Consider the following 15,387-nt stretch of genomic DNA (forward strand, 5'->3'; position numbering starts at 1 on the left):
GCATTCTGCCGGCATCCAGAGCGGTACGCCAGACAATTAAGAAATCGATGGCGGTAGATGATAAATAACAAGGACCAACTGACAGACATTCACACCTCGTCTGCCCGTGATCACGGTTGCTGAAAAGTAACCGAAACGTCGGGAGTATGTAGTTTTTGAAATAATAAAATTCTCGTAGTAAATCCGAAAAATATTAGTTTTATTTTAATCATTACGTTATACAAGTGTTGGACTTATGTACGGATAATGGCCTATCAAATGATTTTGATTAAAAAAAAAATACTGTCACTGTCATACAGATCGTCTGGAAACGAATAAAAAATCCTCGAAGACATCACGAAAGTATATTTATATGGAAAATATATTTAAATACACGATTTTCTACAAATTTCGTATCTTTTTTACACCATTGGTTCATGTTCCATAGAATAATAACTTTTGTAACTGCTCAGAGACGCGACGCTCGTGTCCGGATTCTTGAGCGTGTTGATGCTCTTTCCACTATTCTCTGGCTCGCTGTTATCATTCGTTCGTTCCGAACCAGTCATTCGTTCATTTATATCTGTGCTACCGGGATCCATTCCTTCCATATCCTGGGCGTAAAATATACGTCCATCTTGTGTATTATTTTTTTTATTTACTTTCTCCTTTCTATTATTCTCGTTAGTTTTCATATTATTCATACATGCTAGATTTAAAGTCGAGTCCACGCCGACCATCTTGTGGTTCACGGGTACGTAGTAACAACTAGTTAGTCTGTTTACGGAAGTGATGTCTTCCAATTTGTTTTGTTTGCGTTTCGTTCGATATTTATTTTTGCGTAAGGAGGTTTTAATGTCGCCGTAATTTTTCTTTGTTCGTTTATTTCTACTTCTTTGTGTCGGATTCGCGTATTTCTTTTTAATATCATTCAGACATCTTTCAACGCATGCCTCGCAATTGGCGCAGAAGAATTCTCCCGATGTTTTTCTTTTCATGTTAGTCACCTGATTTCAAAAAAAGAATAAAGTAATTAAAAAACCGCCAAAATTAGTTGATAACAGCTAGTGGCTCACGTTATTGTGGCAATCAATATATTATGATCCAACCTTCAATAGAGATCGCCTTTTCTCCAGCTCCTTCCTCAACTTCGGATAGGTCATGTTATGCTGGTTGACTCGGTCCACGTGATCCTCGCTCATCCTGCCGCGGGCTTCGTATTCCGATTGATGCGCGTCCCAGAATTGATCTACACAGTTGCGATTTTTCTAAAAAAAAATTATTACCATTTTTGTAACGACATTTTTAGCATTAAAACAATGTTGGAAAAGTATTTGAATTATTTAAATAAATGATATACAATAAAAACTCCTTTGACATAATCTTCTTCCTTAAATGATAGTTGAATAATATTTTGTAGGAATGTGAGGGTAGGAGAGACGCGAATGACATATACGCACTTGTCAGAGGAGATCGGGACTCTTACGTTACGCGTTGGTGTGATAGATTGACCGATGACATATTTTCCCGCGATTGAATATCTCTTTTGCGTTATACACAAATTTAATTTAGCTATAAGTTTAAATTAAATCTAGATAGTTTGAATTCATTTTTAACATTGTTTTTGTTCTTGTGTAAGTTGTAAGTTAATCGTATCACATTATAATGAAAGTAAATTCTGTTCTTGTTTCTAAGAATATTGTATTAATAGGTGGCCACTATAGCTCAGTTTGCAAAACAATCGGAACTACATCCCGGCGGTCGGCGGTTCAAATCCCGACGTGTCAATGAATTTTCATTTCGTGTAATCTGTTTGGAAAAATCTATCAAATGTAATAACGAGGTTGATATTGAATTTATTGATGTCATATTTCTTATTATTAATATAGATCAAAAAAATTGAGACGTAACCAAGAATCTAGATCATTGGTATGATATAAAAAAAAAATATTCTCTACTTTAAAAAACCGCCCAATATCACTGTCAGCTTTATAATTCCTCCCGAGATCCTAAAAAAAGCACGATAATGGCTTTAATTTATCAATTAATTGAATAAAGTATGTCATATCTGTCAGGTTAGAGCGAGCACAGCATTTTTAATGGACAAAACCACGGCAAGCGCTAGTTTTGACTGTTACCAATAACAGTTCCATCACCAGACGCAGTAGACGTCAGGCTGTTTGGTACGGAAAAAACTAACTGGAAACAGGGTTTGGAAATTTTAAGATCTAACGGTCTTTGAATGTAAATGAAACTAAATTTATCGGTTAATAAAAAAAAATACGCAGTGTATTTTCTTATAAGTGGAATTGAGCGTTCGACGCGTTAGATAGGGCCTTAAACCTACACCTGGGTCAAGCCCCAGGCACTGTTGAAGCTCCTCTCCCTGCACCCGCACGGTGAACCCATGGAATGCTGAGAGGTTTCGTTTATCTACACGATCCCAGCGTTTCGGTTCCTTTACAGCAACCGTGATCACGAAGACGAGATGAAAGGGTCACCAACACGTCGGGATTATGATATACATTAATAAAACCGAAAATCTTAGACATAAAGTTTTTGTATTATTGCTAGTTATGGAAAGAAAGTTATTAAAAAAAAACAAAATCATTTTCAGTTCAGAAATGAGAGTTCTATCTTGGTCTCGTCTAAGCTGATTCTTTTATATTTTAATGTATATTTTTTCATTATAATAATATTGTCACCCTCACATTAATCCGTGATATGGATTGTCATATTTTGTTTTTTAAATAACGTTAACATTTATTATAATTTCTAAATGTTTTAAATTATGACTATTTAGTTTATATCGGTTTGAAGGATAATTTTACCGATTATATGTTGTAAAGTGACGGTTTTTTTTTTACGTAGGGTATCACTTTATTTTGTTTCTGAGTATGGAGGGTAGAAGTAAGGAGGACCATCTCGTATTGGAACAAGTTGTAAATAGTGTCCACAGCAGCAGGATATTATTACTCGAAAACTCACCGAGATAACGCTAGTGTAGCAAAAGGAAAAGATACGAAGTTAACGGTTACAAACAGAGTGAAGTGTGTTGGGTTGAAAATTTTAAAACTATCGTGACTTGTGTAGTTTTAAGAAACATTCAATATTTAAAATCTGAACTGCTTACGTAGTTTAATATAGTTTAGTAAATAGGTTACTATAAGACTACTGAAATAACGTGTAGCGATATTTTAAAAATCTTTCCTCATGCTACTATGCCGCCATCTTAGTTTGCTACCTTTCAGCGGACACTTTTTAACACACTGAGATGGATCTCCTTACGTCTACCCTCCATAGTTTCTGAGTATGGTGTGATTTTTAAACGGAACACGATCTTGCAAAAAAAAATGATAAGTATCAAGGTGTTTTTTTTAATCTATAATCTGCTCATCGAGTGCTAGGCAAAGTGCTATTGATATATATATCCCAAATACTGTTCCTGAGCGTAGTCCAAAGGAGTCTATCGTACACGTATAAAGAATATCACGTTATTAAAGTGTTTGTCGGGTTATTGACAATTTAATCTACTTACTATTAATTTAACTACTACGATTAATAACAACTAAACTATGCGGATTTTATTATTAAAAAAAAAAGACAAATCCGACGTTTCGGTTACTTTTCAGCGACCGTGATCACGGGCAGACGAGATGTGACACAAATGACAACTAAACTATGACTTAGCTATACCAATTATTACCGATTTATTTAAAAAATCAACTGTGTTTACTTTTACCTTCCTTATTGTTGCATTTTTTTTATAATAATCAATGTGGGTATACATTAAAAATATATTATTACATTTATTAACTTACATATTATTCTTAGATTATTAGTAAGGTGTCATCTAATCTATAGACTATCTATCATCTATCTATCTAATGTAGAACGGGTACTTCGGTTTCCTTCAAGTTCTTCATGGGCTTCGGCCCTTCATCCATTATGTCCAGCACAATGTCCAAAATGCTACGAGAAGAATTTAGGAGTGACATCACAATTGACCTGTGTTGGAAATTTTATTATTATTTAAATGTTTGTCACTTACGCGCAACATTTTAAGAAATGAATGAACATCGCCGGGGAAATATCGTTGTATGGATAGAATATCATATAACGAGTGACGCCGCTGACTCCGCGGAACACCGAGCCGTGTGAACCAGGAGATTCCTGATACCACACAAGCTATGGAATGGGATTGCTGTCCTGACATCGGCAGTCATGTAGTCTTAGCATAGGTTGTGAGTTTTAATATGTAATTCTTATTATAATACACATATAAGTAAGTTAGGTAGTTTTCCTGGAACCACTCGTTGCCATCCTATATAATTTGTTATACACACTAACATCCTTGTTATGACAAAATTAAAGTCTCATATGTTAGGCTTAAAGATCGAAAACGCTGTGGGCTGAAAAATAGCTCACAGCTCGTTGCCATAGTAACACATTTATACGATGAATTCTTGTTACGAATCTAGCGAAAACGCGCACAACGCGTTTGTGGCAATCAACAAAGACCAAATAGCGATATCACTTTCGTGGCTTAAATGTCACACGATCTCAACACGTGGCAATGAACTACCATAATACACTACTACCATAGATAATATATATTTTTTTATATCCTGTAAAACTCTTTATTATAATTTTTATTAAATGAAAAGTGTTAGAGCATTGTAAAAACGTCCTAGTTAGAGTTCCTGCAGTTGATAGAGGACGTGCGGCGCCTGGGAATTTCATGTGTGTTGTTGTGAGCATCAATCCATCAGGTCCCTACCAATCAAGAAACAACGAAGGTGCGTTCGATAGACTTTATTCACGTAATGAGTTTGCACTTTCTGGATCCCACTTTATCAACATTTCTGATGTGGCCACTGCCCTCAACTTCGTCGTTTTATTTGTCATAAAAAAATCTCTAGTTTTTTAAGTGAATTGTAAGTAATTTACTAATAATTAATGTTTTGAGCGTAACTTACACACACATATATATATATATTTGTACATATTTCGATAATTTTGTTTTTTGCTTTGTTTATGTATATTTAGTCATATACAACTGCAGTTTTTTTAATACATTTAAAATTGTAGGGAACAATTTTTTTTTTGCCTCAAATTCCTGTTCTTTTGCGTCACGTTTATTACATTCTAATTTTTAAAAAATATTTACAAATTATATACTTTGGTCAGTTGTCAAATTTAAGCTAACAAGAAAAGCTTTTTATGAAGATATCGATTTTTCTGAATACAAATCAATTCTTTTGGAAAAAATAAAAACATAAAGTCACAGTTATTAACCACGATAAAACAATTTTCTCGACATTTAGACCCACAATGTTCATATATCCATTATGATCAAAAGTATTTGAACATAATTCTTATAAAATAAGGACTAATAATATATTAGGTACGAAAAAAAGTCATTAATCCAAATTATTATCCCCAATCCCAGGACTGTCAAACTGCTATAAATAAACTACATTTTGTAGAAAAATTACTAAAATATTTATAATTTTATAATACCCAGTCTCAATAACAAAAAAAATTGATGACACGCAAAATCGTGAAGCGTTTCACATTTTTGGGATTATGTAGTTTTTTTAAATAATAAAATACGCGTTATAAATCCGAAAAATATTGCTTTTATTTATCAGACATAGTCTATGTGACATGACTGCATACAACTGTCACAAGAATTTCCGCGGGAAATACAAAGAAATTAAATCTATGAATCATTTTATGCATGCCTTATTAATGTAAGATTCTTCAGATTCATTCAGTAATTTTACAGTGTAACAAACTAGGAACCATTCAAATGGATATCATTTATGCTTTTAACTTTGGAGTCCATCAAAAGAAAACAAAGGGAAGGATATGGCGGGATACTAATATTTTCACAATAAAAAATGTCTACGGACAAATTTTCTCTTGATTACTTAATAAATTGCTATAACATTTTTGTTGTAATTATATACACAATAATATAAAAGATATAACCGACGTAAATAATGTGATTTTTGAAAAAGTCATCTCATCCTAAACCAAATAATGTCTAATTAATGTGTTAAAATACTGCATTAAGGAAATGTCAAACTTCACTTTATTCTATTGTACGAGTAATGGGTGACTATTCCCAAAGATCCTAAATATGTCATTAATCAAGTCGGGAAATACCTAAATAAACGTTATAGTTAGTTTTATTTATACAATTTATGAATTGAAGTTTAAATAGAAAATATACTAGGAGATGCACCTTGGCCTTCTTTTTTCGCTTCGTTCGGAAAAAAACACTCAGTTTAAGTTATGTGAAGCGACATTTTGGACATGGGTTCCGTTTTCCGGTCCCAAAATTGAAGTAGCTGGTCCGATGTAACTTTCTTTTGTTGTTAAAAACCATCCCAAATAACTGAGCTATTGATAAATAAATGCTTAACTCTATCAGACATTCGGCGGCCGAAAACTTCTCCGTGGATGACCTGAGTCGCCAGTATAGCGTTCCGCTCACTCAATACATACTTAATTCATTGATATACACAGGATTAAATCCTATGACTTTATCTTAAGCTCCGGATGCTATTGAGATGTGTCTTCAGTTGGTAAATGAAGCATTCATTATATTTAACTAGCATATTGAATTCATAGTAAATTATATAAAAATGTTTATCCTCCTAACAACCGGCAGCACATCACTTAACAGCTTGTTTGTCTATACAAAGGTCAGGGTCTGTGTCGGAGTACTGCTTTCACATCTAGGCAGGTACTGCAGTGTCACCTCAATGGCATGGACTCCGTGGAGAGATATGCAAAAAGACTTATTTGTCTATCTTGAGCCTAAATGAAAGTAACCATCCTATCAGTTTTCTATAGATTAGACTGAGAAGAGTGTGCCCGGGAATTGGAAATCTTAATGCAGGAATGTCCTTTTTATTATTGGACGACCACACACATGGTGGGCCTACATCTTTTCTTAGTAGAACGTCTTTGCATCCTGACAAAGTTATGCGATTCCTCCTTGCTCACGCACAGCAAAGAATGGAATAGTTTGCCAGTTTCTGAATTTCCTTACAATTATAATTTGGGGCTTGGGTGTCTTCAAGAAAATGGTTAATAAGCTAAGATAGTAGATAGGGGCCCCTTAAACCTACACCTGGGTCGCAAGTCCCAGGCACTGTTGAAGCTCCTCTCCCTGCAGTGCGAAGGACCCGGCACCCGCAAGGTGAATCCATGGAATGATGAGAGGTTTCATCTCTTCTCCATATATGACTTGATATATGTATATATATATATATATAGCACTTTCATTTCTATAAGTTTAAGTTACAAGTCAGAATGGATTGTAACGTTTGAAATTTTTTGTATAATATGTTATTTGTTATAATTCTTATTTCGAATGCTTCTTTCAACCGGAATAAATAAATTTAAACAATATTTTCTGGCTGTATAGAATAAAACCAAGCTGAAAAACCTTCTTTAAATATTTGCTTAATTAATTTGTTTAAAGAGATTTGTCTTCAAAACAGTTTTCAATGGAAATTGAAATATAATTAAATTTTCTTTACACAATATGTTCTCAAATACAGATTATTTTAATGAATTGAGTAAATTCTCAATATTGGTTTATATTCTTTACTGAAGCAAATAAAAAACATCTCAGTACAGACTACACAAATGAACTAGGTAACTTCTCTATTCAATAATTTGTAAACTATTATAATTATTTCAATTTCTGTCTTTTTTAACCGACTTCAAAAAGGAGGAGTTTTCTTTTGACAATTTTTTTTTATGACAATTTTTATTCTTAATTTACTTTCAAAAACAAGGTTTTAAGATTTATAAACATTACATAAAACTTACCTATGCTATTTTTCCAATATTTTTGCATTGATAAAAATGTAAAGTTAATTTGCCATATTTGATTGTGTATTTGAAATTTTGTTTTTTGACAAGCATATGACAGAGATGTATATTTTATAGGTAATACAAGTGCAATTTGGCAGAATATACTGTGCACATCTATGCAAAGCCATATTTTAAAAAAAAAGGCCGTTTTAAAACAACCTAACCTTATATAAGTGCAGGTTATAATTAAAATCATAGTTATAAATTATATGATCTCATAGATATTTTAATCTCCTGATATTCATGAAATTGGTATTTAATTTTGGTTTAAACTTGTATGGACCTCTGTCTTATTTTTTTTTCCCGGAGTATATTGAAATAATAAGTCTAAATTAATCAATTCATCTATATACCACCTTTAGTTACATTATTATTTATTAGAGATTTTGCATTAGTATTACAACTTATAAAACTAGACTTAGGCATCTTAGTCAAACAAATTACCAGATATATTAAAAAATTTACTTAATTTAATGTAGCATTACATACCATTAAAACTATGTCGTCAATAGCATGTCAACTATTCGGACACAGGAGCACTTCGATAACATACACTTTTCTCGAAATAAAACGCTCAATAGTATTACAAATATATAATCACAATAAGGACTTAATAGCTAAAGAACACTGGAACTTATCGACGGCCACGACCTCTGCCGCCTCTCCCACCTCTGGGACCTCCACGGCCGCCTCTGCCTCGGCCTCTTCCTCCTCTAGTGCCACCTCTGGCGAAACCTTCCCGTTTGCCCTTACCTTTAGGAGCATCGTCTATTAATAATGTCTCTAAAGGTAAACTGTCTGGAAGCAGGAAATATCTAATATTGTTCCCACGTATACTAAGAGTTTCTAACTGTAGTTCCTCTTTGTTTTTCAAAGTAACTTTAACAGCCTTTAAATGTGTGTTCATAGCTACATCGACGCCGGTGATTGTACCGTGGACAACACTGCCGTTCTTAAGCTCAATAGTCACAGTTTCATGACTCAATTTCATCAAAAACCTCACTAGCTTCATGTTTGCTGCAATATATTTTAATTAAAAGTTATATTAAGTTATGTTTAACCTCAAATTGCGTCCAAACAAAATATGGCGCTTGGCGGCTAATATGTGTTGCTATATACAAAAATGATTATGATAATCATTAATGTGCGACAATATATGTTAAAAATGCTATTAACACTGTCAGCTTCTAATGATATTTCTTAAAATATAAAAAGATATAAATCTATCATTTTCATTTTATAATTAAAGAAAACTAAAGAAATGCACGAAGAAGAAGTGCTTGAAGAAGCAGAAATAGACATTGAATTAGAGGAAGAAAAACCAGAAAAAACAGTATGCGCTAGACTCATATTTGATAATGAACAGGTAAAATAGTTTTTTGTTTATCGCAATGTTTTAAAATCTCAATCGCGATGGCCTGTTTGGTCGATAAATGAATAGTAACATAGTATAATTAAAATGGATGTATTAACCGCTGATTTATCCGTGACCGCTGAATTTTCCGAAAAAGAAATAGAGGATTTAAAGAAAAATATCGAACCTAAATCAGTATATGCTCGGTTAATACTAACAGACGAACAGGTAGTTACAATAAATATGTTATAATTTCATACGATTCATAATTTAAATAAAATTAACTTTAAATATTTAATTTTTTTCTTTGGTTTTACAGAAAAGTGATCTCCAACAAGCATTTGATCTTCTAGATTATAATGGAGAAGGCAAAATCAGAGCTGAAGATTTCCGGGTTGCAATAAAAGCATTAGGTACGAAAAAATACACTGCGTCTATATGAGACGATACTTCTCATCATTCCATGGCTTCATTGTGCGTGTGGCGAGTCCATCCTTGCAGGGATAGGAGCTTCAACAGTGCCTGGGACTTGACCCAGGTGTAGGTTTAAGTGGCCCCTATGTATCGCGTTAAACGCTCACCTCCAGCGTCCAAGCTCCTCTTTCTACCTAACAAAATTTAAAAATTTAAAACTTATTTATTCCCAAAGGTTACGAACCGACGAAAGAGGAGTTACAAAAAATGATAAGCGGCGTTGATAAGGGGCAGACGGGAAAATTGAGCTTTGAAAATTTTGAGACGGCGATAATGAGGAAAGTTATGTCACTGGACAGCGATGGGGACATCATGAAAAGTTTTAGATTATTCGATATGAACGACACAGGTAATAAAATATTAATATTAATAGTTCCTAATATTAAAGTAACTATTTATATATTTCTTACAAGTATTAATTTATATTTAACACAAGTAACGTTCAAAAATGTTGGAAATGATTGATCAGTAAGAAACGTTCAACAATTTTTTTTTTCAACATTAAGTAATGACTTCCGCTGTATTATACACTGTTAATATATATATGTAGTAATAAACAGTAAATATAATAAAAAATGTTATAATTTTTAATATTAATTACCTTTACAATAACGAGCAGGTTTTATAAGCGTGGAGAACGTGAAACGAGTTACCGATATCCTCGGAACTTACCTGACTGATGAGGAGATTGATGAGATGGTGGACGATGCTGATACGGACTACGACGGCTATGTAAATAAATATATATATATATATGAAATAAAATTATGCTATCATCAGTCCTACTATATATGAAGATATTTCTTTGAGTAAAATTATTCAAACATTGCTTTAAAACTTTTGTGCGTCTATTGCATGTCGCATTATAATTGGCTAACTTGAAAGTATAAAGTTATAAACGTAAGTCTAAACTAATGTTGTGTGAAAATAACGTACCACGTCTTAGCAGATTCAAATAAAATATTCACAATTCATCATGAACAGATTATGAAGTTTTAAGACACCGTCTTTACATGCTTTTTAGGATTTTTTTTTTAAGTTGTGTAAAGTATATATATTTTGTATTTCAGATATCAGCCCAAGAGTTTATGAAAATGATCAAGAACTCGGTCAACATAGTTACTCCATAGTATCATGAATAAATTTGGATATGAATTTATCTGTTTTATTATTTTTATAGATAATATATATGAATTTTATTAATTTATGTAAATTTTAACAAAACATAAACTATGACACGCGAAAGTCGTTTATACCTAGAAATACATAAAAAATTTAATTATTTTTTAACAAATTAAAAAATTATATTTATTAATAATAAGTGTTTTTTTTTAAATATATATCATTTGTTGAATATTCGAAATTCTCTAAGTATTTGTCGGTTTTATAACGTTATCTAATTCTCTATGGTTACTCGCGACTCGCAATTTCAAAGCTGTCAAAATATATCCGTTTTTGTTTGAAACTTCGCGTTTGTGAATTGTAAACAATAAGTGAATCGAAACAACATTTTGAATAATAAATTATGTGATTTATATTGGATATTGAATCATAGCCATGGGTATGTATTTAATAATATGTATTGTTCTCCCGTCTATTTAAACACACTGAACGCTGTATTGACAACAACGATATGAATTTTAAGAAAGTAAACAGTTCAAGGGATACTCCTATTACTAGTTATTAGATAATTTTGCTGACATTAAGTTAATAACTGTGATATATGCAGTTGATTTGTACATTTATTAATCATAGCCATTTTCTAATGTAACAGAATCCGACAATGAGACTTTGGAGGAAAAGACGGAGCATCTTATGAACGTGGTGGTGGAGTCACGGAAGAGATTCGGCAAGATGTGTATAGACTACGAGCGGAAGTCGTCACTCATGGAGAATAAAATACTCAACATGCAATTGGAAACCATTGCCAACTACAGATTTAAGTCGAAGAACCTAGTATCAGACATTAATATAGATGAAATGACGAACGACATAGACACCTTCTCCAACGAGCTTCTGGAAATGCAGCAGAGGGTGGATAATCTGAAACGGAACATCAAAAACACACAAGCCGTCGTCTTCCAATTAAAAGCTGATAGAATCGGCAAAAAGCTTCAAATTCCTCTCACAGCGGATGCAATGCTCGCTAATGCAAAGAATAAAATTAATTTATGATCTACAGTATTTTCATTACTCCCATTCATTTATTTGTTAAACAATTTATGACAAAAAAGTTTAAATTCAACTATTTATCGTTTGTTTTGACAAGGCTTTTGAGAATAGTAGTTTTATTTATTCTATTTTGTTCTATATATAGAAAACATTTTAAAAAATTCTATAGTAACTATTTTATTTGGCAAAAATATAATAACGAGGTGCTATCATCATCATCAGCCTATCGGTGACCTCTGCTGAGCAAAGACCTTCTCACATGGAAAAGGTTAGAGCATTAATCACCACGCTTGCTCAAAGCCGATTGTCGACAAAGTGATACAATTTATTTAAATGATTCAATATATTATATTAGTTATCAAAGTTTCAAAACCTATTAATGGTAACATATTTTTTTAATTCAGCATTAATATACCAAAGAGAATTTAGTTTGAACAAACTAAGCATAGACATAAAAATGGTATGCATTCTCTTACTGTATAATTTCTCTGGTTGCTGTTCATGAAATCTAATATAGTTGTATTATCTTTATTACATAAATAGGTAAAATAATCATGCTTTAATTATTTTTTTATTATATGAATATATTTTGGAATATCAAGCGATAAAAGATAAAAGCAACAATTTTTTTTCATTCGTATATCCATGGTATTACAGATGAAAAACCGGTAAATAATTATAAGTTACAAAATATTATGCATTACATTCATCTTTTTAAATTATGTCTTGTCTATGTTTTTATTGAGTAGTTTTTATTACAAATTATAGTAAGCACTCACCTTTAGTATCTTAGCAACCAATATTGGTATTGTCATTGATAATTTACTATTTAATTTCGACATTAAGTATTTAAATATCTACAACGGTATTTGAATTTCTTTAATTAAAAGTGTTATATAATTGTTTTTCTTAGAATGTCGGATATACAAAGTTTATTTAAACAACAATGTATAGTACCGGATGTTCTGACGACTGCGCCCTCAGAGTTAATGCAAATCCAATATTCTAACGGTGTTTCTGTTCAAATGGGTAAGGAATTAACACCTACACAGGTAAAAGATAAACCTGTCGTTAAATTCGCAGCCAAAGAAACTGAGTATTACACTTTGGCTATGGTAGACCCTGATGCACCAAGCCGGGAGAATCCAAAATTTAGAGAGTGGCATCACTGGCTGATAGGAAATATTTATGGCGGCGATGTGAACAAGGGAGAAGTATTATCAGATTATATAGGGTCTGGACCTCCAAAGGGCACTGGACTACACCGCTATGTATTTTTGGTATACAAGCAGCCAGAGAAATGTGATTTTTCCCAAGTCCCCAAACTTCCAAATAATTCTGGAGATAAAAGAGGAAAATTTTCTATTAACAAATTCGCTCAACAGTTTAAACTTGGCCCTCCAATAGCTGGTAATTTTTATTTAGCTAAATACGATGATTACGTACCAAAATTATATGCGAAGCTGAAAGGTTAATTTTATAAAACCGGTACTTTACGATTGTGTACACATAGCCTCATATAAAAATCTGACATGTTTGTCTATGGTAGATCGATAATTATTTCCGCCTCCGCGTGACAATCTCATTTTTTTGCCCCAGTCGCCATATCATCCGCCATTACATTTTGGATTTTGCGTAAATTGGTCATCGCATTGACATCGTGCTTGAACTGAGCATATTAGTGACATATATAGTGTTCGTGCGTCGTATCGCAGAGATTTATTAAAACAAAGAGAAGCGACGCTCAATCGTATGTCCATCCAGAATCTCAACACATTCGACCCATTCGCCGATGCTATCAAAAGCTCGGAAGACGACGTTCAAGATGGATTAGTCCACGTCCGGATCCAGCAGCGGAACGGACGTAAGACGTTGACGACGGTGCAAGGACTGTCCTCGGAATATGACCTGAAAAAGATCGTGCGGGCATGCAAGAAGGAGTTCGCGTGCAACGGTACCGTGGTGGAACATCCGGAGTACGGCGAAGTACTGCAGCTGCAGGGAGATCAGCGCGAGAACATTTGCCAGTGGCTCACTAAATCGGGCCTCGTGAAGCCCGAGCAACTCAAGGTCCACGGTTTCTAGAACAAATAACATGTCCTTCCCTGCGACATCATGATAGTTTATATTATGAGAGCGTGAGAGTTATAACATTATCTAATATGTATTTAGAAAGTACCGACGTTTACAGAGAGTATTGTTATCCCGGCCGTACGGCCAGCACCCTGTGCCTTGCTGTCTCCGTATTGTAAAAATAAATGTATTTTTGAATATCGACACCGTCTCCGGACAGCTTAAGTTTATTTAACGCCGAACGAAAATAGTCTATAATCATTTTTGTTTTATACGACATATATAAATTGCTGTAATAATATGATGTCTCCATTATTAAACATGTTTTTGTATGTGTGATTTTTATTTAACTTTGTAACGGGATTTCCACGGTGAAAGTGGCTTGTACAACACAATGTCTGGTACGAATTAACATATTTGTTAGTTTCCTTGTATATTTGTATGCTTGGAGCTAACCTTGAATCCTACCGAGGTTGATCATACGTTAAGTATCTAATTAAATGAGATAACAAGTAAAATAGAAGGCCTACTCATGTGAGTCATAACTCGAATAAGACGCTAAGGCTGCAGACATAAACATAACAAGCTAACCTTATGACGAACGAATAATCTTATTAATTTTTAATATCATGTATACAGTGTGTAAGTTAAACAGCATTTTATTGTATTTTAAATAGACAAGAATCACTATTGTAGTATTCATTAACAAGGCTAAAACATACAAGGAAAACACGAAGTCCCTAATCCTAACTTGTTTGGAATAATCTATTTTTGCGCCAATACGGTAACGTGCAATGAGTACTTGATTTAAAATACACTGCCAACGTGCATGTTTTTAACAAAACTTTAAATAAGATATTGAAAAAATATAACCTATTTCATATGCAAGTAATAGCAATAATAATTATATATTAAAATTTTATACATAAATAGGTTTTTAAGCTAATGCCAGACTCAGTCTTGCACCTTCGTTTGCTTAATGCTTTTGAGGTTATTCATTGACAGTATAGTGTGATGACGTTTTAAGTAGGCACGGTTTATATCCCTTATTTTCCCCTTTAGAAAAGAAGTATACTCTTGTATCTATAACATTTAAATATACTTCTAATCACTCAATTATAAATATTAAAAAAATACAAAAATTTGATGTAAAAATCAAACTGTGTTTATAAACAATAGCACCTACATTTTATTTCACTGGTCATAAAATATACGTTTAAAGACGATCTAATGAACTAAAATCTATGCAATGGTTTCCTAAATTAGGACAACAATAGGCAGTTTTAACTAAAATACAATTCAATGAGTTTGAATTCTTGCCTACATCAATATTTCATTGCATCTGACCTCGTTTTATGTGTTGTAATAAGGAATTTAATCATATCTTTATATAAACAATAGATTTATGTATGGTATAAGCATTAAATGTAAAAACT

General features: G+C 32.9%; 6 protein-coding genes across 7 annotated transcripts; 4 read left to right on the forward strand and 2 right to left on the reverse strand.

Moving 5' to 3' along the window:
* Positions 1-328: 328 nt before the first annotated feature.
* LOC116776749 (uncharacterized) lies at positions 329-8,113 on the reverse strand. Its single transcript, XM_032669990.2, has 4 exons — positions 7,834-8,113; positions 3,882-3,987; positions 1,089-1,247; positions 329-986 (listed from the first exon to the last, which is right to left on the reverse strand). Exons 2-4 carry the CDS (start codon positions 3,975-3,977, stop codon positions 402-404), a joined length of 840 nt encoding a protein of 279 aa, XP_032525881.2. The 5' UTR covers positions 3,978-3,987; positions 7,834-8,113; the 3' UTR covers positions 329-401.
* Positions 8,114-8,456: 343 nt separating this feature from the next.
* Positions 8,457-8,997, reverse strand: LOC116776886 (probable small nuclear ribonucleoprotein Sm D1). Its single transcript, XM_032670174.2, has one exon. The coding sequence runs from the start codon at positions 8,888-8,890 to the stop codon at positions 8,513-8,515; it is 378 nt and encodes a 125-aa protein (XP_032526065.1). The 5' UTR covers positions 8,891-8,997; the 3' UTR covers positions 8,457-8,512.
* A 107-nt stretch (positions 8,998-9,104) lies between these two features.
* Positions 9,105-10,865, forward strand: LOC116776927 (uncharacterized). 2 transcript variants are annotated; one of them, XM_032670234.2, is made up of 5 exons: positions 9,105-9,244; positions 9,552-9,645; positions 9,882-10,055; positions 10,326-10,438; positions 10,777-10,865. In XM_032670234.2, the coding sequence occupies exons 1-5, from the start codon at positions 9,140-9,142 to the stop codon at positions 10,834-10,836; spliced, it is 546 nt and encodes a 181-aa protein (XP_032526125.1). In that variant the 5' UTR covers positions 9,105-9,139; the 3' UTR covers positions 10,837-10,865. The 2 variants fall into 2 exon arrangements, with proteins under 2 accessions (XP_032526125.1, XP_032526124.1); XM_032670233.2 differs by lacking the exon at positions 9,105-9,244 and adding an exon at positions 9,301-9,460.
* A 253-nt stretch (positions 10,866-11,118) lies between these two features.
* On the forward strand, positions 11,119-11,883 carry LOC116776888 (uncharacterized). The gene is made up of 2 exons (XM_032670178.2): positions 11,119-11,267; positions 11,481-11,883. The coding sequence occupies exons 1-2, from the start codon at positions 11,264-11,266 to the stop codon at positions 11,879-11,881; spliced, it is 405 nt and encodes a 134-aa protein (XP_032526069.1). The 5' UTR covers positions 11,119-11,263; the 3' UTR covers positions 11,882-11,883.
* A 788-nt stretch (positions 11,884-12,671) lies between these two features.
* LOC116776953 (protein D2-like) lies at positions 12,672-13,363 on the forward strand. Its single transcript, XM_032670264.2, has one exon. The coding sequence runs from the start codon at positions 12,793-12,795 to the stop codon at positions 13,351-13,353; it is 561 nt and encodes a 186-aa protein (XP_032526155.1). The 5' UTR covers positions 12,672-12,792; the 3' UTR covers positions 13,354-13,363.
* Positions 13,364-13,471: 108 nt separating this feature from the next.
* On the forward strand, positions 13,472-14,283 carry LOC116776954 (eukaryotic translation initiation factor eIF1). The gene has a single exon (XM_032670265.2). It carries the CDS (start codon positions 13,631-13,633, stop codon positions 13,961-13,963), a length of 333 nt encoding a protein of 110 aa, XP_032526156.1. The 5' UTR covers positions 13,472-13,630; the 3' UTR covers positions 13,964-14,283.
* Positions 14,284-15,387: the final 1,104 nt, after the last annotated feature.

This window comes from Danaus plexippus (genome assembly GCF_018135715.1).
Source record: "Danaus plexippus chromosome 29 unlocalized genomic scaffold, MEX_DaPlex mxdp_36, whole genome shotgun sequence".
Classification (NCBI taxonomy): Eukaryota; Metazoa; Arthropoda; class Insecta; order Lepidoptera; family Nymphalidae; genus Danaus; species Danaus plexippus.